This window comes from Ranitomeya imitator, chromosome 3 (genome assembly GCF_032444005.1).
Source record: "Ranitomeya imitator isolate aRanImi1 chromosome 3, aRanImi1.pri, whole genome shotgun sequence".
In the NCBI taxonomy this organism is placed as follows: Eukaryota; Metazoa; Chordata; class Amphibia; order Anura; family Dendrobatidae; genus Ranitomeya; species Ranitomeya imitator.
This window is the reverse complement of record NC_091284.1, coordinates 784,306,354-784,327,181: the sequence shown is the minus strand read 5'-3', so window position 1 is coordinate 784,327,181 and position 20,828 is coordinate 784,306,354. Positions and strand designations below refer to the sequence as shown.

The 20,828-nt window shown below is 46.3% G+C and overlaps 1 protein-coding gene across 1 annotated transcript in view; it reads right to left on the bottom strand.

Moving 5' to 3' along the window:
• The window catches only part of ATM (ATM serine/threonine kinase), a 237,502-nt gene that overhangs the window by 216,503 nt on the left and 171 nt on the right, over positions 1-20,828 (bottom strand). The window contains exons 2-3 of the mRNA XM_069759148.1: positions 16,485-16,605; positions 7,571-7,683 (exon numbers count right to left, since the gene is read on the bottom strand). Of these exons, the coding sequence (XP_069615249.1) occupies positions 7,571-7,683; positions 16,485-16,556 (185 nt within the window). The 5' untranslated portion in view covers positions 16,557-16,605. The remainder of the gene's footprint in view (positions 1-7,570; positions 7,684-16,484; positions 16,606-20,828) is intronic.

The following is a 20,828-nucleotide window of genomic DNA, read 5'->3' as shown; positions in this document are numbered from 1 at the left end:
TGGCTCCAGATAATACCAGTTCGTAGCAAAGCAGTAGGAAATTAACAAGATTTAACCGTAGGAACAACATGTCAGAGACTAAAATATTTATCATAGGCAACAAGCCAAAAACAAGGGTGGGTGCCGTTTCCCCCAATGAGTGGCTCGGAGAAAAGGATTTTACAGTGAGTACACAAAAATCCCTATTTCTCCATCGCCACATTGGGGGACACAGGACCGTGGGATGTCCAAAAGCAGTCCCTGGGTGGGAATTAACAACCCAACAGTGTAAACTTATGGCACCTGCTGTCTACAGGTGCGCTATCACTGCCTGCAGAATACGCCTACCCAGGCTTGCATCTGAGGACGCCTGAGTATGGACATTGTAATGCTTTGAAAAGGTGTGCAGGCTAGACCAGGTCGCAGCTTTGCAAACCTGCTCTGCGGACGCTTGATTCCAAATGGCCCAGGAAGCACCCACCGACCGAGTGAAGTGTGATCTGAGGCCCGCAGAGATAGGCTTGCCTCTGACGCGGTAAACCTCTTGAATGGTCGACCGAATCCATCTAGCGATTGTCGACTTAGAAGCGGCCAGTCCCTTCTGGTGTCCCGCCGGGAGCACGAACAGAGCATCAGTCTGACGAAAAGATGCCGTCCTGGACACGTACTTCCTGAGAGCTCTGACAAGATCCAAGGAGTGAAGAGCGCCTTCTCCATGCGGTGCGTTGGAGTAGGGCAAAGAGACGGAAGTACGATATCCTCATTGAGGTGGAAGGAAGACACCACCTTCAGGAGGAAAGTAAGGGACGGTCTGAGGACCACCTTGTCTCGGTGGAACGTAAGGAATGGCGTCCGACAGGAAAGTGCCAACTCCGAGAATCGTCTGATTGAGGTAATATCGACGAGAAAGGTCACCTTCCATGAAAGAAGAGATAAAGGGATGTCCTGCAAATGCTCGAAGGGAGATTCCTGCAGGACACCCAGGACCAGATTAAGGTCCCAAGCCTCTAGAGGCGCTCTGTAGAGAGGCGCCACGTGAGAGACTCTCTGAAAGAACGTTCCGACCTGAGGTTTAGAAGCAATTTTTTGTTGAAAAAGGACTGACAAAGCCGAGACCTGCCCTTTAAGGGAACTCGGCGAAAGCCCCAAGTCCAGACCGAATTGTAGGAAATCCAGTATGGTAGGGATGTTGAAAACCATCAGAGGGCAACCTCTGCTTCTGCACCAATCAAAGAAGATCCTCCAGGTCTGATGGTAGATGCGCGATGACACCGGCTTCCGGGCATTGATCAAGGTGGAAACTACCTCACGGGATAAAACCTGCTTGAGTCAGAACCCAGGATTCAACAGCCATGCCGTCAAACACAGGGCCCCTGAGGTCTGGTGGTAGAACGGGCCCTGAGAGAGTAGATCTGGACGATCTGGTAGGCACCAAGCAACGTTTGCGATGAGCTGGACTAGCTCTGCATACCACGCCCTGCAAGGCCAATCCGGGGTGATGAGAATCATCGGGACACCCTCTGCTCTGATCTTCCTGATGACTCTGGGAAGCAGGGGCAGGGGGGGAAACAGATAAGGGAGGCGAAACTGACTCCAAGGAAGGACTAGCGCATCCGCCCCGATCGCTCTGGGGTCCCGGGCCACGAACTGAGGTACCTTGTCATTGAACCAGGAAGCCATCAAGTCTACGTCCGGAGAACCCCAACGAAGGCAAATCTGTTGGAATATGTCCTGATGGAGAGACCACTCTCCTGAGGCAAGACCTTGCCGGCTCAGGAAATCCACGGCCCAATTCTCCACTCCTGGAATGTGAACGGCCGATATAACCGAGGACCTACCTTGGAGGAGAAAAGATCGGAGCATCCACCATTGGAGTGTCTGCTTGACCTGAGGAGAGAGAGGACACAGTCGGTCGAGGGAAAATGGACTCCCATCCCATGCATCCAGCAGAGCGTGCTGGAGGGGACAGAGGTGTACCTCCACTTCCACTCAGACAAAAGCAAGGTGAATATGGGTACTGCTATGGGCTGGTAATATTAAAGTTGAGCTACTTGGACCTTTTCAAGTTGAAGAAAGACTCAAAATCAAGTCCCAAACCTAATGCCAGTTTTTAAGAGGACACTTTCTTCAAGCAGTAGTACAGGAAAATGTCTGTATCTTTCAAGAAAACCCATGATTTTCTACAGGACAATGTTCCATCGCAGCATCGAAGTCTCCACTGCCCAGCTGCCAGTAAAGGCCTTAAAGATTAAATAAAAATTACACCAGCCTTTGTTATTGAAAAGAAGGATGGCTATATTACTATATTGGTCACTGTTTTTTGGGGTTTTTTTTTCAGATGTCAGAAATGTATTTTGTTCATTTTGAGTTATTTGGTTATTATTCTCACTTTAAAAGACGAAAATAAACAACCGAGATGGAAAATTTAAGTTTTTTATTTAGCTGCATAATAATTCTGCACACATACAGTATATTCTTCTAAGAAAAAAATTTATTTAATCGTATGAACATATGTTTAAACATCATATAAGAATACATAAATGATAAACAGTGATTGAAAAGAACAAAGGAACAGAAATCAGAGTCTAATATTGAGATTTTCTATGTATGCAATAACCTTGTTATTTCCAGTATAGAAATCATTCTTGTCACCAGTATAAGATCTGAGGGGACACTCCTCTACAATGTGCTGAATTGTTTGATGGTCAGCTCCACAGTCACAGGCAGGAGAGTCAGATTTTCCCCGCTTATGCATAAGATCTGCACAGACACGATACACTGGTGGTGGATTTGGAAAGTGAGGAAACGTTTGAGGCTATGTGCACACGTTCAGGAATTCATGCAGAAAATTCCTGTGAAAATCCGGACATTTCTGCCAGATTTGCGCATGAAATCCGTATGCGTTTTTTTTTTTGCACGTTTTTTGCGCGTTTTTTTCCGGACATTTCCCAATGCATTAGACAGTGGGAAAACCGCGAAAAAAACGCAAAATTAATGAGCAGGTTCATTATTTTTCCGCAATGCGTGTTTCATGCGGAAAAACGCACATCATGTGCACAGAAGTTGCGGATTTCATTAAAAATGATAGGATGCTTAATGTATGCAGATTTGCGTTTTTATAGCGCAAAAACGCTAAAAAACCGCAAATAATCTGCAACGTGTGCACATAGCCTGAGGCTCACCGTCTATTGCACTCACCCAAAGTTCACGCCATTTCTTGCGGCTCGGATGGGTGGATGTCTTGATTTTAGTCGCTGTATTTGAACATCTTGGATATTTTGATGCATTGGGAGATTTTCATTATTTACTACTTTGGTGTATTCTTTAAAGGGAACCTGTCAACCCGAAATTCGCGGGTGAGGTAAGCCCACCAGCATCAGGGGCTTATCTACAGCATTCTGTAATGCTGTAGATAAGCCCCCGATGTTACCTGAAAGAGGAGAAAAAGACGTTATATTATACTCACCCAGGGGCGGTCCCGCTGCTGGTCAGGTCAAACGGGCGTCTCCGGTCCGCTGTGGCGCCTCCCATCTTCATTACAAGACGTCCTCTTCTGATCTTCAGCCACGGCTCCGGCGCAGGCGTACTTTGCTCTGCCCTGTTGAGGGCAGACAAAGTACTGCAGTGCGCAGGCGCCGGGCCTCTTACCTTTCCGGCGCCTGCGCACTGCAGTACTATCCTCTGCCCTCAACAGGGCAGAGCAAAGTACGCCTGCGCCGGAGCCGTGGCTGAAAATCAGAAGAGGACGTCTTGTAATGAAGATGGGAGGCGCCGCAGCGGACCGGAGACGCCCGTTTGACCTGACCAGCAGCGGGACCGCCCCTGGGTGAGTATAATATAACGTCTTTTTCTCCTCTTTCAGGTAACATCGGGGGCTTATCTACAGCATTACAGAATGCTGTAGATAAGCCCCTGATGCCGTTGGGCTTACCTCACCCGCGATTTTCTGGGTGATAGGTTCCCTTTAAGTAGGAGCTTTTGTCTTCTCAGATTTGCAGGTGCGATATGGGTCAAGACAGGTAACCAGTGCACGGGCGTAGGTCTGATTGCACCAGAAATTATGCGCATAGAGTTGTTCAACTGATTGTCGATTACATTCACATGACAACTATTCAGCCATACTGGAGCACAATATTCTGCGGCAGGGTACACCACGACAAGGGTAGACGTTCGCAAGACAGGTGTAGAGGAACCCCAGGAGGATCCGCAGAGTTTCTGAATAATATTATTGCGTGCTTTCAGTTTCTGTGCTGTCTTTTCCAAGTGAGATTTGAAGGTTAGGCTTCTATCAAGGATTATGCCTAAATACTTGGGATTGAAGTTGTGTTTGACAAGTTGACCTTCAAAACGTACTTTGAGTTCAGTCTTAGCACTTGCGTTGTGTAAATGAAAGCAACATACTTCCGTTTTTGATGGATTGGGCTTTAGTCTCCATTGTCGAAAATACTTTCCCATTACACTAAGATCTTCTGTTAGAACCTCCTCTGCTTCCTCCATTGTTTTGCTCACTGTAGCAAGTGCCCAGTCATCGGCGTATCCAAATTTCCGTGGTATTGTGTCAGGAATGTCAGCTAGGTACAAAGCAAATAGGAGAGGTGCCAGCACTGCTCCCTGGGCCAAACCATTGTTTAAGGTTTTCTTACAACTGGTTGAATCACCCATGATAAGTTGAAAGGTTCAATTTGCAATCATATTATTCAAGAGGTACATAATTTTCTTACATGGAATCACCTTCAGAAACTTATATAGAAGTCCTTCCCTCCACACAGTGTCATATGCGACAGAAAGACCGATGAACACCACTGAAACCTTCTTGTTCTTTTGAAATTCAGCTTCAATTAAAGTTGTCAAGGCTAAAACTTGGTCACTGCAGGTTTGAGCAGGTCTAAAGCCGACTTGCTCTATAGGTATTGAGTCAAAAATCTTTAAATTGATCTTGTTATAGATTAAGCGTTCTAACAGCTTGTAAAGGCAGCTCAATAAAGCAATGGGTCTATAGCTTGATGGATTATCTTCAGGCTTCACAGGTTTTAACAATGCAATGATCTTGGCGTGTTTTAATTTACTGGGGACTTGAGCATTCTCCATGATATCTGAGAAGAACTTTGCCAGCCATTTTTTCGCAAAAGGTCCATAATTTTTGAGAAATTCGGGATGAATCCCGTCAAATCCAGGAGCTTTGTTACTTTTAGTATCAACAAGGGCAATTTCAATGTCACAAGTTGTAAAAGGACGGGAATATTCTTCAGTTGATGCCACAGATGATTTTAGTAGCTTAAACTTATTTTTAACTTCTATGGTATGAGCTCGGTCTTTAGGGGTTCTTGAGGGGTTCACAATGTGTGCAGCAATTTGATTTGGAGTTACAGCATTCGTTTTCTGTTTTGCTTTACGGTTTCCTTCTAGTTTTCTTAAAAGAGACAACGCTTTTCTACTGGACCTTTTAAAGTCCAAGTTCTCAACTGTTTCCATCCATTTGACACAACGTGCTGCATTCAGTTTGTTCAGCAACTCATCACCGATTTCACCATCTTCACTCTCAAGAAATTGTCTGTATAGTTGTTCACATTCATCAGTCCAGCCTGGAATGTACTATTTGCGGAAGCCACGTGGTATTGATTTCTTTGTAGCTTTAATAACATCTTTACAGAACCGCTCATAGTTTTTACTGATTGGAGGTATCCAACCAATACACTTGTCAAGATGATCTGCAAACTTTTTCCAGTTGGCTTTAACAAAATTCCATCGAGGACGTGGGTACGAAGTTACAAGAGGAATGGATACTCCAACAGTGATGATGACAAGGCGATGCTGACTATGAGGGAAATGTTTGACAACACTCCGAGATGTAGATAAAGGTTGATTGTTTCTATTGCGTGATACGAAACATAAATCAGGGTTGTATCCTCTCTGCCAGGCTGCTGATTGAAAGGTTGGAAAATCCTTTGCATTAAAAACCAATGTGAATATTTTTCTGCCCAATGATGACAGAAGTATTCTAGGAGTGATACCTTTAAAGGTATCACTCCTAGAATACTTCTGTCATCATTGTGCAGAAAAATATTCACATCGATTTTTCTGGCCAACACGGTACCACAATACAATTTGTTATTGTACATCATCAAAAACCAAGAATGTGTTGTGCACGTCTGACCAGTTTACCAGGTGCTCACCATCGTCGTCATTACTAGCATATTGCCAGAGCTCATGGTGACTGTTGAAATCTCCTATGTACACGGTAGGATGTGGATGGACATGGATAACTTTAGTAGGCCATTGTACTGCAGGAGGCTTGGAAATATTAACAATTGTGATATCACCAACTTTAATCACCGCTTCATGGATGTCATTTTCAACAGAAGTAGATACGGTGCACCCTGGGTAACGCTAAAGGACTAACAATCTTGACGACCAAACAATCAAACTCTAAGAAAGAAAAAATCTAATTTTTACTTTTTTTTTTTTAATCAGATAGATTTTTATTAACGAAATTCAAACAAAGATACAGAGTCCAGACATTACAATGTCCAACAAGGTCACATATTTTCAATTACAGCGCATCCCCTCCCTCCCCCCATTATAGAAACATCAGCAACAAATACTTAGAAGTACATCCTCCTTTCGGGATCATTGTCTCTCCACCCACAATGCATTGAACGTTTTTTCCATTTTTCTTTTGGCATAAATACCTTTTTCCATATTGACACTAAAGTCTGATTGTCTAAAAAAAAATTCTTTTATCGTCGGCGGTTCTTCATTTATCCAATGCCTAGCTATTAATTTACGTGCAACGTATAACAACCTAGCTATCGCCAATTTGAACGGATGTTGAATCTGAATCTCCTCCACATAACCTAAAATACAAACCACAGGATCCCTCTCAATTCTACAGTCATACACTCCCTCTATAGTGTTAATAACCACATTCCAGTATGAGTCCAGTCTGGAGCCACAACATATGTAAGATCCCGGCCCCATCAGCCTGACAATGAGGGCATCCAGAAGTCTGTCTCAGTCCTGCCCCATATAGTCTTTCAGGGGTCCTGTATACCAGAGGTGTCAAACTGCATTCCTCGAGGGCCGCAATCAGGTCATGTTTTCAGGATTTCCTTGTATTGCACAAGGTGCTGGAATCGTTCTGTGCAGGTGATTAAATTATCACCTGTGCAATACAAGGAAATCCTGAAAACATGACCTGTTTGCGGCCCTCGAGGAATGCAGTTTGACACCTCTGCTGTATACTCTATGGAACACGTATATTTGTGAGAGTCTACCTGGCTCACTCAATGACAATTGGGGTATTCCATAATTGCCTCCCACTTATCCTCTTCTATCGGTCCCAATTCATTTTCCCACTTCTCTTTAGCCTTAATTGGGTAATTGATTAAAAAGGTGTGCATTAAGTCCTTATAAATACCTGACATAACCCCTTTTGTTCCCCCAAGTCCTCCAATATGTCTTTTTGGACCCTCATAGAAACCGTCTTACAGTATTTGTTTAGTAATAAAATTAATCAAAAATACAAATTACCTAATAATTCTGCACACAGTATACTCTAATTACTGTTCTGGAAAACATCGCTGTCACAAACCTGAACACTGTATCCCAGTTCAGCTGTTTACCATGGCGTGCATCAGAGTTGCGATCTAACTGCTGGACCGTCTCCTGGTCTTGAAGAAGCCGCTTAAACTTATCAATTTCTTTCTAAAAACACAGAAAAAAATATGTAGAGACAATGTCATAGGAGAGCAAAATATTACTGATGATTTTTCTAATTTATTTATTTTTAACAGAGGGAACTGGGTAGAGCACATTCATCAGATGACCGTTATGGAAAGCTCTCCTGACGCGACTCAATTGCATACACTTAGGTAGGAAAAAAGGATCATCCCCGCGGTGCCGCAAGAAGAATTCCAAAAATAGTAGATGTTTCAACGTGGTTTATTCTACGCGTTTCAGAGTTCAGGTGACCCCTTCATCAGGACATACCACAAATATTGTACCAACTCAATTGCGGAATAATAACATGTACCCATGAAAGCCCCTTTCGCGATCATCTTTGTACTACTGTGATCTTGTCATTTCTTCTACGTGATGGAATTGCAAAAAAAAAAAAAAACAGAACAAGCAATCAGAATGCAACTAAAAAATATATTTATATATAATTAGATACAAAAATCCAAAGATCAGAATTGCCTTTTATTTTATTTTCATTCACTACATCCACATCTAAAAATGCAATAAAAAAGGGACTGAAAAGTTACATGTATCCACAAAATAGTATAAAAACAGAATGTTGGTGGCGTGGGCAAAAGCTAAGAAGTGCCATCACAAGTGAGTGAGCTCCGACCTCAGAGCATAAAATCCACTCAATCCGTACAGGAGAAACCCCATCCACCTTTGGGAGCACCTTCCTCAATACCTACAGGGCAGGAGGAACCTTTTGAGACTTCTCTTGTGGCCTGTAAGATGGCTGCCGGACAAGTCCTTAAGGGGAGATATGTGTAATCGCGGCTATTATCTATCGCGGCTGCCTTGTCTGCTACGTTGTTAGCAGAATCGGTGTTCTCGATACACTCATACTGTTAAGATCTGTGATGGAGCACAAAGTTGCTGACTCCGTCACTTACCCCAGCAGGCCACCGGTATCATTAGAAATATTGGTCTTGTGGAAAAATCTTTCTTTCCTCCATCCAGGGTAATATTAGTAATATATCCCATCTGGTTCATGGGGATGGGGACAGCATGGGCCTGTGTGATTTCAAATGCCAGGACTGAATTTTAGCCTCCTACCTGGCTGAAAGGATTGTTTGGGCCATTCCAGGGCCGGGTTTAACGAGCGTTCATAAGAGATGGGTGGGAATGACGGCTCACATATCCCACCGCAGGGGTGTGTTTTGCTGAATAAAATTCAGTGTCTGTGGCTGGAGGTGTGGTGACCTCCATTGTGTGTGTTGTAAAAGACACTGACCTGTGCGGGCAGACCCGCTGTACTACAGGCCATATTCTGTCCCCAAGTTTTAATTTCTTACTTTCTCTTAATTAATAGAGTTCTACAATCAGTGCAGAAGATCTGCTCAAGATGGACAAGGAACGCTTTTACATTGTTCGGTAAAAGCGCAATCTTCAAAATGAACATTCTCGTGAGGATTTTGTATGTTTTTCAAGCTCTTCTGATTGAGATTCTCTTGTCCTTCTTCAGGACCTTTGCCTCGGTCCATACCAGCTTTGTTTGGTCTGGAAAACTTCCCCGCATCGGTAAAACCATCCTTTATCGATATGAGTCATCAGGACGCATAGCATTGCCTGATTTCAGATCTTATTATATTGCTACTCACCTCTAGAGATCTGGACTGGTGTATGAATGGGAAGAGGAATTCTTGGGTCGGGACAGAGCAAAGCTTTACAAATATCCCCTTGACTGTTATTCCTTGGCTGGACTTGTCCTTGATTACATTGACTAAGGCTGGGTTCCCATTGCGTTATGGGACCGCGTTTAACGGACAGCGTTGCACGGCGAAATTAACGCCGTGCAACGCGTCCGTTAACGTGCCCATTGAAGGCAATGGGAACGCGCTTCACTAGCGCGTGCCATGTTCGGCACGCGCTAGCGATGTGCCAGTGTTTCCTGGCGCGCCGCGGACGCTGCAAGCAGCGTCCGAGGCGCGCCCGCGGTCCGTTCCCCGCTCTCGCAGATCGGGGATCTGCGAGAGCGGGGACGTTACCACGACCCCGACCGCAGCCCCATAGAAAACATTGCGTTAGCGCAATCCGCTAGCGCTAAACGGATTGCACTAACGCAATGTGACCCTAGCCTTAAACCCATCCCAGGATTGGAGCTACCCTTGCCTGTTGTCCTTGGTCCAGGCTCCTATCTTACCGCTATCTTCCTTTTTTGCTCATTCTAGGAAATCCACTTTTTCTACCAGGGTTAGAAGACAAAGTCTTCCATACCTGGCTAACTAGGGGATGTTGTCGTCAAATGGTCTAGAAGGCAGTGATTGGAAAAAGTGAGAAAGCTGACCAATCTCCAGGTTCCCAGGGGAGAGGGAGCAGAGACGCCATAAAGGTGTTCCTTTTGAAGGCCATTCTTGACCTGCGCAAAAATGAGACACTCTAAGGTCTGTTACACATTTACTGGTCCTTTTTGGGAAAAGGTGCCGCAAGTGATATGAAAAATCACAGACCTCATCACAGAACTGGACACAGCACCCTTCCTTCTACATCACTGTGATATCCCTTTAACCCCTTCACACCACAGCCAATATGCATTTTTTTCCTCCCCTTCTTCGCAGAGCCATAATTATCTTTATTTTCCTATCCTCATAGACATATCAGGGCTTGTTTTTTTGCGGGAAAAGTTGTAGTTTTTAATTACACCGTTGATTTTACCACATAGTGTAGTGGAAAATCAGAAAAAAAAATTCCAAGTAGGGAGAAATTGTGGAATTGTTTTTACAGTGTATATTTTGTAGTAAAATATGATTCTCCTCATCAATATGATTATGGCGATACCAAAACATGTCCAGTTTTTTTTTTCTATTATTGTAGAGGTGAATTAAAAAATCAGAAGTTTGCATTTGTATTCTGAGATCTGTAACATTTTCATTTTGGGCTGATGGAGCATATGATGGCTTATTTTTGCGAGGTGAGACGATGTTTTTATTAGTACCTTTTTAAGAAAGATGTGATTTTTTTGGTCACATGTTACAACATTTTTGGTAGAATTGCGGTGACCCCCAAAAAAACTAATTTTGGCATTCTTGAATTTTCCTCATTTACGATGTTTACCAATCAGGTTACCGTATATACTCGTGTATAAGCCGAGATTTTCAGCACAATTTTTTTGTGCTGAAAACACCCCCCTTCAGCTTATACACAAGTCAATTGTCCAGAACGCTGGCGGGGGAGGGGGAGCGGCGTAGCAGAGGCAGGAGCCGGCGGCTGTGGCACAGTGACAGCTGCAGCTGCCGGCTAACAGAAGACATCATACTCACCCTCTGTCGCGCTGCATCTCCGTTGTCCTGGCTGCTCTCCTCTCCTGTGCTGTGCGGTCACGTGGTGCCGTTCGTTAAGTTAATGAATATTATTATTATTATTATTTATGGTTATAGCGCCATTTATTCCATGGCGCTTTACATGTGAGGAGGGGTATACATAAAAACAAGTACAATAATCTTAAACAATACAAGTCATAACTGGTACAGGAGGAATGAGGACCCTGCCCGCGAAGGCTCACAATCTACAAGGGATGGGTGAGGATACAGTAGGTGAGGGTAGAGATGGTCAGGCAGCGGTTTGGTCGATCGGTGGTTACTGCAGGTTGTAGGCTTGTCGGAAGAGGTGGGTCTTCAGGCTCTTTTTGAAGGTTTCGATGGTAGGTGAGAGTCTGATGTGCTGTGGTAGAGGGTTCCAGAGTAGGGGTGATACGCGAGAGAAATCTTGTATACGATTGTGGGAAGAGGAGATAAGAGGGGAGTAGAGAAGGAGATCTTGTGAGGATCGGAGGTTGCGTGCAGGAGAGTATCGGGAGACGATGTCACAGATGTATGGAGGAGACCGGTTGTGGATGGCTTTGTATGTTATGGTTAGGGTTTTGTAGTGGAGTCTCTGGGCAATGGGGAGCCAGTGAAGGGATTGACAGAGGGGAGAGGCCGGGGAATAGCGGGGGGACAGGTGGATTAGTCGGGCAGCAGAGTTTAGAATAGATTGGAGGGGTGCGAGAGTGTTAGAGGGGAGGCCACAGAGCAGGAGGTTGCAGTAGTCAAGGCGAGAGATGATGAGGGCATGGACTAGGGTTTTTGCAGATTCATGGTTGAGGAATGAACGGATTCGTGAAATTTTTTTGAGTTGAAGTCGGCAGGAAGTGGAAAGGGCTTGGATATGTGGTTTGAAGGAGAGATCAGCGTCAAGGATTACCCCGAGGCAGCGAGCTTGTGGGACTGGGGAGAGTGGGCAGCCATTTACTGTAATGGATAGGTTCGTTGGGGGGGTCGCGTGAGATGGGGGAAAGATTATGAATTCTGTTTTGTCCATGTTAAGTTTCAGAAATCTAGCGGAGAAGAAAAATGAAATAGTGGACAGACATTGAGGGATTCTGGTTAGAAGGGAGGTGATATCTGGTCCAGAGATGTAGATCTGTGTGTCATCAGCATAGAGGTGATATTGAAAGCCATGAGATTCTATGAGCTGCCCCAGGCCAAAGGTGTAAATGGAGAAGAGCAAGGGCCCAAGGACTGAACCTTGCGGGACTCCGACAGATAGAGGGCGAGGTGAGGAGGTGGTGTGAGAGTGGGAGACGCTGAATGTCCGGTCTGTTAGGTATGATGAGATCCAGGATAGGGCCAAGTCTGCAATGCCAAGGGATGAGAGGGTTTGTAATAATAGGGAATGGTCCACTGTGTCAAAGGCAGCCGACAGGTCGAGGAGGAGGAGGACAGAGTAGTGTCGCTTGCTCTTGGCGGTTAAGAGGTCATTGGTGACTTTAGTTAGGGCAGTTTCAGTGGAATGGTGTGACCGGAAGCCAGATTGTAGGCGGTCAAAGAGGGAGCAAGAAGAGAGATGGGAGGACAGTTCAAGGTAAATGTGTTGTTCAAGTAGTTTGGAGGCATAGGGGAGAAGTGATATAGGGCGATAGCTAGATACAGAGGATGGGTCAAGAGAGGGCTTTTTGAGGATAGGTGTGATGGAGGCATGTTTAAAGCTTCAGGGGAAAACACCAGTTGTTAGTGATAGGTTGAAGAGATGGGTTAGGGTTGGGATGAAGATTGTGGTGAGGTTTGGGATGAGGTGGGATGGGAGTGGGTCAAGTGCACAGGTGGTGAGATGTGATCTTGAGAGTAGAGTGGAGAGTTGATCATCTGTAATGGTGGAGAAGTTGGTTTTGGAGGTGGAGGGCTGGGAAATCGGGAGGAAGGGCTCTGGGGGTTGTTGACCAAAACTATCTCTAATGCTATCAATCTTCTGCTTGAAAAATGAGGCAAAATCTTCAGCGGAGATAAGTGGGGAGGGAGGAGGTGCTGGGGGACGGAGGAGAGAATTGAAGGTGTTGAATAACTGTTTAGGGTTGTGAGAGAGAGAGGATATGAGAGATGAGAAGTAGGTTTGTTTAGCTGTGGCGAGTGTGGTCTTGAAAGTAGTGAGGGACTGTTTGAATGCGATGAAGTGCTCGTTAGAGTGGGATCTTTTCCATCTGCGCTCAGCAGCCCTGGAAGCTCGCCTCAGTTCTTTGGTCAGGCTGGTGTGCCAGGGCTGTCTGTTGATTTTGCGAGCTTTGGTATGTGTAAGTGGGGCAGCAGATTCCAAAGCTACAGCTATTGTGGTGTTATATAGAGCAGCAGCGTCATCCGCATTGTGTATGGAACTTATGTTTGTGAGGGGGAGGAGGGATTCAGAGAATGAATGTAGGTCAAGATGTTTAAGATTTCTGCGAGGGTGTGAAAGTTTGTGGGGTGGGGATTGTAGACATGGAGTGGAGAGGGATGAGAATGTGAGAAAGTTGTGGTCACATCTCCACTCCCATAGGCGTGGAGCGCATATTCATTACCTTAGTGACGTGACCGCAGAGGAGAGGAGAGCCGCCAGCGCAGGGACAACGGAGATGCAGGTGCAAAGAGGGCGAGAGTATGACGGGGAGCGGAGGCAATGTGAGCCATGCATACAACCAGGGTAAGTGGGAGAGCTGAGCAATGCGGGACCGGGGGACCTGAGCAATGCGGGACTGGGGGAGCCATGCATACAATATGGGAAGCCACACATACCAGGACAGGACAGGACAGGGGGAGCCACACATATCAGGACAGGACGGGGGGAGCCACATACCAGGACAGGAGGAGCCACATACAAGGACAGGACCAGGGGAGCCACATACCAGGACAGGATGGGGGAGCCACATACCAGGACAGGATGGGGGAGCCACATACCAAGACAGGACGAGGGGAGCCACATACAAGGACAGGACGAGGGGAGACACATACCAGGACAGGACGGGTGGGAGCCACACACAGCAGGACAGGAAGGGGGGAGCCACATACCAGGACAGGACTGAGGAGCCACATACCAGGAAAGGACGGGGAGCCACATACCAAGACAGGACAGGACGGGGGGAGCCACATACCAGGACAGGACAGGACAAGGGGAGCCACATACCAAGACAGGACTGGGGAGCCACATACCAGGACAGGAAGGGGGGAGCCACATACCAGGACAGGAAGGGGGGAGCCACATACCAGGACAGGAAGGGGGGGAGCCACATACCAGGACAGGACGGGGAGAGCCACATACCAGGACAGGACGGGGGGAGCCACATACCAGGACAGGAAGGGGGGAGCCACATACCAGGACAGGACGGGGGGGGGAGCCACATACCAGGACAGGACGGGGGGGAGCCACATACCAGGACAGGACGGGGGGGAGCCACATACCAGGACAGGATCGGGGAGCCACATACCAGGACAGGACGGGGAGAGCCACATACCAGGACAGGACGGGGGGAGCCACATACAAGGACAGGACTGGGGAGCCACATACCAGGACAGGACGGGGGGGGAGCCACATACCAGGACAGGACGGGGGGGGAGCCACATACCAGGACAGGACGGGGGGGAGCCACATACCAGGACAGGACGGGGGAGCCACATACCAGGACAGGACGGGGAGAGCCACATACCAGGACAGGACGGGGAGAGCCACATACCAGGACAGGACGGGGGGGAGCCACATACCAGGACAGGACGGGGAGAGCCACATACCAGGACAGGACGGGGGGGGAGCCACATACCAGGACAGGACGGGGGGGGAGCCACATACCAGGACAGGACGGGGGGGAGCCACATACCAGGACAGGACGGGGGGGGGGGGGGGAACCACATACCAGGACAGGACGGGGGGGAGCCACATACCAGGACAGGACGGGGGGGGGGGGGGGGGTTGAACCACATACCAGGACAGGACGGGGGGGAGCCACATACCAGGACAGGACGGGGGGGGGGGGGGGGAACCACATACCAGGACAGGACGGGGGGGAGCCACATACCAGGACAGGGATGAGGGGACAATGTATACCAGGCTTATACTCGAGTCAATAAGCTTACCCAGTTTTCCGTGGCAAAAGTAGATGCCTCGGCTTATACTAGAGTATATACGATAATTATTTTTACATTTCGAGAGGTCAGACTTTTCTAAATGCGGCGATGCCGTATGTGTGTATTTTTTAATATCTTTATTTTCAATGGGGGAAGGGGAACCTTATGGAGTTTTTTTTAGATTTTTTAAAACATGTTCTACTTTTCACTGTTCTTGTTATCCCCCGCAGGGGACTTGAACTTGCGATCATTTGATCGCTTGTGCTATATACAAGGATGTCACAGTGCTGCTGCATATAGGAGAAATCACGGTCTCCTCTGAAGGCCGGTCACAGGTAGGATTTAAAATAACCTCCGTAATGGCAGGCACGGGGGTCATCAGCAGACCCCTGGTTGCCATGACAACCCATAAGCGACCTGCGATCAGAGATTGACAGCAGCATTTAACAGGTTAACAATTGTGTCATCTCTTTCTGCTTTCCCCTTTTTCTTACTCCTCTGTTTTCCTCCATCTCCTATGTATTCTCTTTTGCATGTTTTATTCCAATCAGTTTGGGTAATTATGGTTGTTTGTTTTCTCATCCTGGTTTCTTTGTATTCACATGATGTTTTTGTCCTACATTGCTTTCAGGATCTGAGTCACAAGTTGATAACTTTGTTATTCCCCACCGCTCAGTGATTGTTTTTTGTTTAGAATATCCTCCTTTTTCTGTTTATAATTTCAATAAAGACAATGTTTAAAAATAAAAAGTCATCCAGAACACAAAAACAAGGGTCAATAAGAATCGGAGCAGCAGAAGTAGCTTTTTCTCACTGACACTGGACACACTAGGTAGTTGTTTAGAGAGGGAAATTACAGCAGGGGGCGCCATGACAGGTATGTAACAGCACCACCAGTATAGGGCTACACTGAAGATTGGTTGGGAAACACTGCAATAGTGAAACATAAGGACCCCATAATGACACAATAAGGACACCATATAAGGACGCACTACGGACACAATAAAGACACCATATAAGGACGCACTACGGACACAATAAAGACACCATATAAGGACACAATAAGGACACCATATAAGGAAGCACTACGGACACAATAAAGACACCATATAAGGACACAATGAAAACACCATATAAGGACACAATAAGAACACCATATAAGGACGCATGACACCATATAAGGACGCACTACGAACACAATAAAGACACCATATAAGGACACATTAATGACACAAAGACACCATATAAGGACACATTAATGACACAAAGACACCATATAAGGACGCACTACGGACACAATAAAGACACCATATAAGGACACAATAAAAACACCATATAAGGACACAATAAGAACACCATATAAGGAAGCATTAAGGACACCATATAAGGACGCATTAAGGACACCATATCAGGACGCCATACCCGTCTTTCTGTGGCCTTGTCAGTTTCCAGCTGACGGCAGCAGAGCAGCAGCTCATGTAAAGCAAGACTCATGGTGCTGGGAATTCAACTCCTTTGGCGCAGCCAGGAGGACAAACACCGACTAAGAAAGAGAAAACAGTGTTAGTGTTCATTCACTACAGCAAAAAAAAAAATCAAAGCACCCTACTCAACACATTGCTTTTCCGGCAGATTCACAAATAACTAAGGGTATGTACACATGGAGTCTTTTAGACATCTCAAACCTGGTGACTTTTTCAGGAGCTAGACACTTTACAGGGCACTTTTTTTTTTACGTTGTATTGAATAAACCAGTGAGCCAGTACGGACCGGTCACTTCTTTTAACCTTTTCAACAGAGGTGTAACAATCGCAGTTGCAGAGGTCACAACCGGGCCCGTGTGGGTGTTGGTCCGAGCGGGAGAGGTGATTGCCAATGCCAGCAGAATATTTTTTTTTATGAATTGACTTGAAAGGGTGAGTCTCATTCGCCACACAGAATAAACTAGTGAGTGCTATAACTTTTTTTCACGCACAGATTCAATCTGTGAAAAGAACATTTCATCTGCACTGCCCCATTGAATAAGATTGGTCTTCGCGATATCCGTTTTTCAAGGACAGCACATGGAAAAGTGTCTGTAATAGCGTAAGCCGCAAATGCTTGTCCCCTGGCTTTCTAGCAATCGGTGGAGATCTCAGCACTGGGAGCCTAACCAATCAAAGGTCCTTGCTTCACGTTGCTGCATTAAAGGGGATAGGCCGGAGTCAGAGGAGCGTATAACACGGCCGAGGGCTATGCTATAAAACATCGTATTGGACTCGGCCCAGTGTTATTTTACGGGGCAGCTCAGACCTGCGATTACTTTATCATGCCGATTCGGAGCATGCAGCGAGTGTGTCTGAGAATTGGATTACTCTCACCCATACAAGTCTATGGGTGCGTGTGAAACATCAGACTGCACTCAGATGTCACCCAAGAGCAGTCCCATTACCGCAGATGTCAGCAATGGAGAAATTACTGTTTCCGTCTCCTCTGAGATCCTGTCATGCGAGACAGTCTGCTGCAAGCGGGAGCCGAATGTCAGTGATCAGAGTTTGAGCAGCCTATCATTACAATATCCGATGCTCTCGCGTTGGATACTATATGCTAAGGTGACCACAAGATAAGGGATAACGCACTGATTGTTGGGTGTCCAAACGCTGGAACCGCTGACAATCCAGAAAACAGGGCAATGCAGAGGCCAAGTCTTACGCTACATGCACACTAACAGTATTTGGTCAGTATTTCACATCAGTATTTGTAAGCCAAAACCAGGAGTGGGTGATAAATACAGAAGTGGTTACCTTTTTCTATTATACTGTTCCTCCGATTGTTCCTCACCTGGTTTTGGCGAACAAATACTGATGTATCATACTGACCAAATACTGATTGTCTGACGGTAGCCCTATGCCAAGATACACGACCATGTTTATATACCTGCGAAAAATCAGTCTGATGATGCTAATCACACTCTGATCACTGTGAGATCTGATTTTCTCGTCGGAGAATAGAAAAAAAATCTCCACTTTCTCCGTTCAGACTGTCCGTGAAAAGCGGACTCCACTCGAATGTCATCTGAGTGCGGTCTGATATTTTCCAAGGACCCACAGGCATGAATGACTGAATGCGATCCAATAACCAGATGCAACTCGTACATGGTGCAATTGTTTTCCTCGGTCTGAGGAAAAGGAAAAATTGACTATGTGCACGTCCCCATAGAATATCATGGGGATGAGTGTATCTGCACAAGCCTTTAGTCCTGTACTCGGATTTCTCCAACAGTCCTATACACAATCCACAATGAAGGGAGCTGTGGTCAAACATGGGCACCTCTGCTCCAGTGAGGATGGGTCTCTGCAAGCCCCATTCTCAGGGTTCTGGCACTCCATTTTCAGGATCGTTGGGGGATTAACAAGTGATCCGCTATCTTTTGGATCGGGGATATCTTGCTATTTTGTGAACAATCCTTTAAAGTCTGCCGATCCCACTATTAGCGAGCATCCAATCTTCTTATGTTTAAGGGGAATCTCCTAACTCGACCCTTATCCAGATGATGTCGGAGGGGGGGAGGGGGGGTTTGGTTTGGGGGGGAGGAGGATCAGGTATGATAAATTTGACCGCCTGATCCTTTTGTCTTTATGGCAGATATGGCACTCAGCAGCTTACTTCCATCTCACCATAGAAACACATTTATTCTAGGCCAGACCAAATGAATAAATGAGCACCTTATAAATGAAATATTGCAGGACAACATCTCAGGCAACACAATGCATGATTATAAGGTTCGGTGCCGTCCGAAAGTCTATAAGCTTTATAATAATTGTCACATTGTATGGCACCGGGACAGGAAAACGCATTCTCCTAAAGCCAAGGCCTCCAGGCTCAAGTCTACGACAAAATATCTATAGAAAGGGGGGAAAGAGGAAATGAATCCAAAACGATAACTTTATGTCATGAATAAAATTGCTTTATTATCAAGTGTAAGGCAAGGGGTCAGTGATGACAACAGAGTCATCCAACAGTATTAAAAACAAATAGTGCATACGAGACACCAGGACACTGCCTACTGATCCATAGTAACAAATTAGTGCACCACACTAGTGCAACAAATCAGGATAACCTGGTCAATATGGGGCAAAATAAGATGTCATATCAGATTAAGGTGCTCACCAGTCGCAATGTAATCGACCATAGTCTTAAACACACCATATAGTATCACAGTACCACCATAAGCTATATAAAGCGATAGTAAATATAAATACATCACCCCAAAGTGAGACCGATCCAGAACCAGCGCAGCGCCTCGGTGTCCGCCCCAACGCGCGTTTCGGAACACCTTCGTCAGGGGGTCAACAGAGTTAGGTCTACTGGGAATATTCTTATACAGATATCACTCTTGTAATGTACTATTGTTACAATTTTCCCAGATGCTAGGTTATAGACACTATCTGCCCTTGGTTACCCCTTTTCTTGTCCGACAAAATCTCTATATAAATATGAGTCACGGTGCAAACAAGGAGACGGCAGCAAAAGTCAGATCTTCTCCCCCTTGGAAGGTTCCCAACAAAATTCCCACTCCACCAACAGAAACCGAGACAGTCAAGTACTGCGGCGAGGGCAGCCCACGCATCCTGCTGACGCTTCTTATAATGCAGCTTAAAGGGAAACTGTCAGCAGGATTGTGCACAGTAACTACAGGCAGGGTCAGGTCGGCGCCGTTACACTGGTTACAGTGGTACCTGGTGATGAAATCCGTCTTGTGGTTGGAGGTCAGAACTGCTCAGCTGCGGAGCAGCACAGCGCCCTCGGCAGAATAATGGCTGCGACTGGGAACTGCACATTGATTTGAATAGGTGGCGGATGTGGAGCAGCCGGCCGCTATACACTCGCCGGGGCAATGCTGTGCAGTTCTAGCCGCTACTGATACTGATCGGCCACGGGGTGCAGTATGTCGCACCCCCACTGATCAGACAGTGATGTTCAAATCCTGGAGAATCCATCTAGTGAGGGTGAATAAGGCTACTTTCACACTGGCGTTTTTTGGAATACGTCGTTTAGGGGAAAAAACGCATCCTGCAAAGTTGTTTGCAGGATGCGTTTTTGCCCCATAGAGTAACATTACCGACGCATTGCGACGTATTGACACACGCCGCAACCATCGTGCGACGGTTGCGCTGTGTTGTGGCGGACCGCCGGGAGCAAAAAACGTTAAATGTAACGCTTTTTTGCTGCCGACGGACCGCTTTTTCCGACCGCGCATGCGCGGCCGGAACTCCGCCCCCACCTCCGCACCTCACAATAGGGCAGCGGATGCGCTGGAGAAATGCATCCGCTGCACCCGTTGTGCGGCACAAGAAACGCTAGCGTCGGAATCTCGGCCCGACGCAATGCGACGGGCCGAATTCGACGCTAGTGTGAAAGTAGCCTTAGTGTGGATTCCGTTTTTTCTTAGGACACATGGATGCCACCCTGATTGTAAAAACGGACACAAGATGAAAACTGGATCCAGCGCAATGATGGAAGGTTTTATGCAAAAAAAAAAAATCAATACACAAAAACGACTCTCTTACTTGTATTCCCTATGACAAACATGAGCAGACGAGCCATCAATGTGTAAGAAGAGGGGCTGCATCAGCAGGACCCCCACTAATCACACATTACAGCCTGCCAGTCAGGCTTTTCATGGGAAATCCCCATGACAGTTCTTCTGAACAAGAAGCAAACACGCGTCTACAATGTAACACATCGCTGAGGAGTAAACAGCCACTTGTAATGGAAACTTCCCTC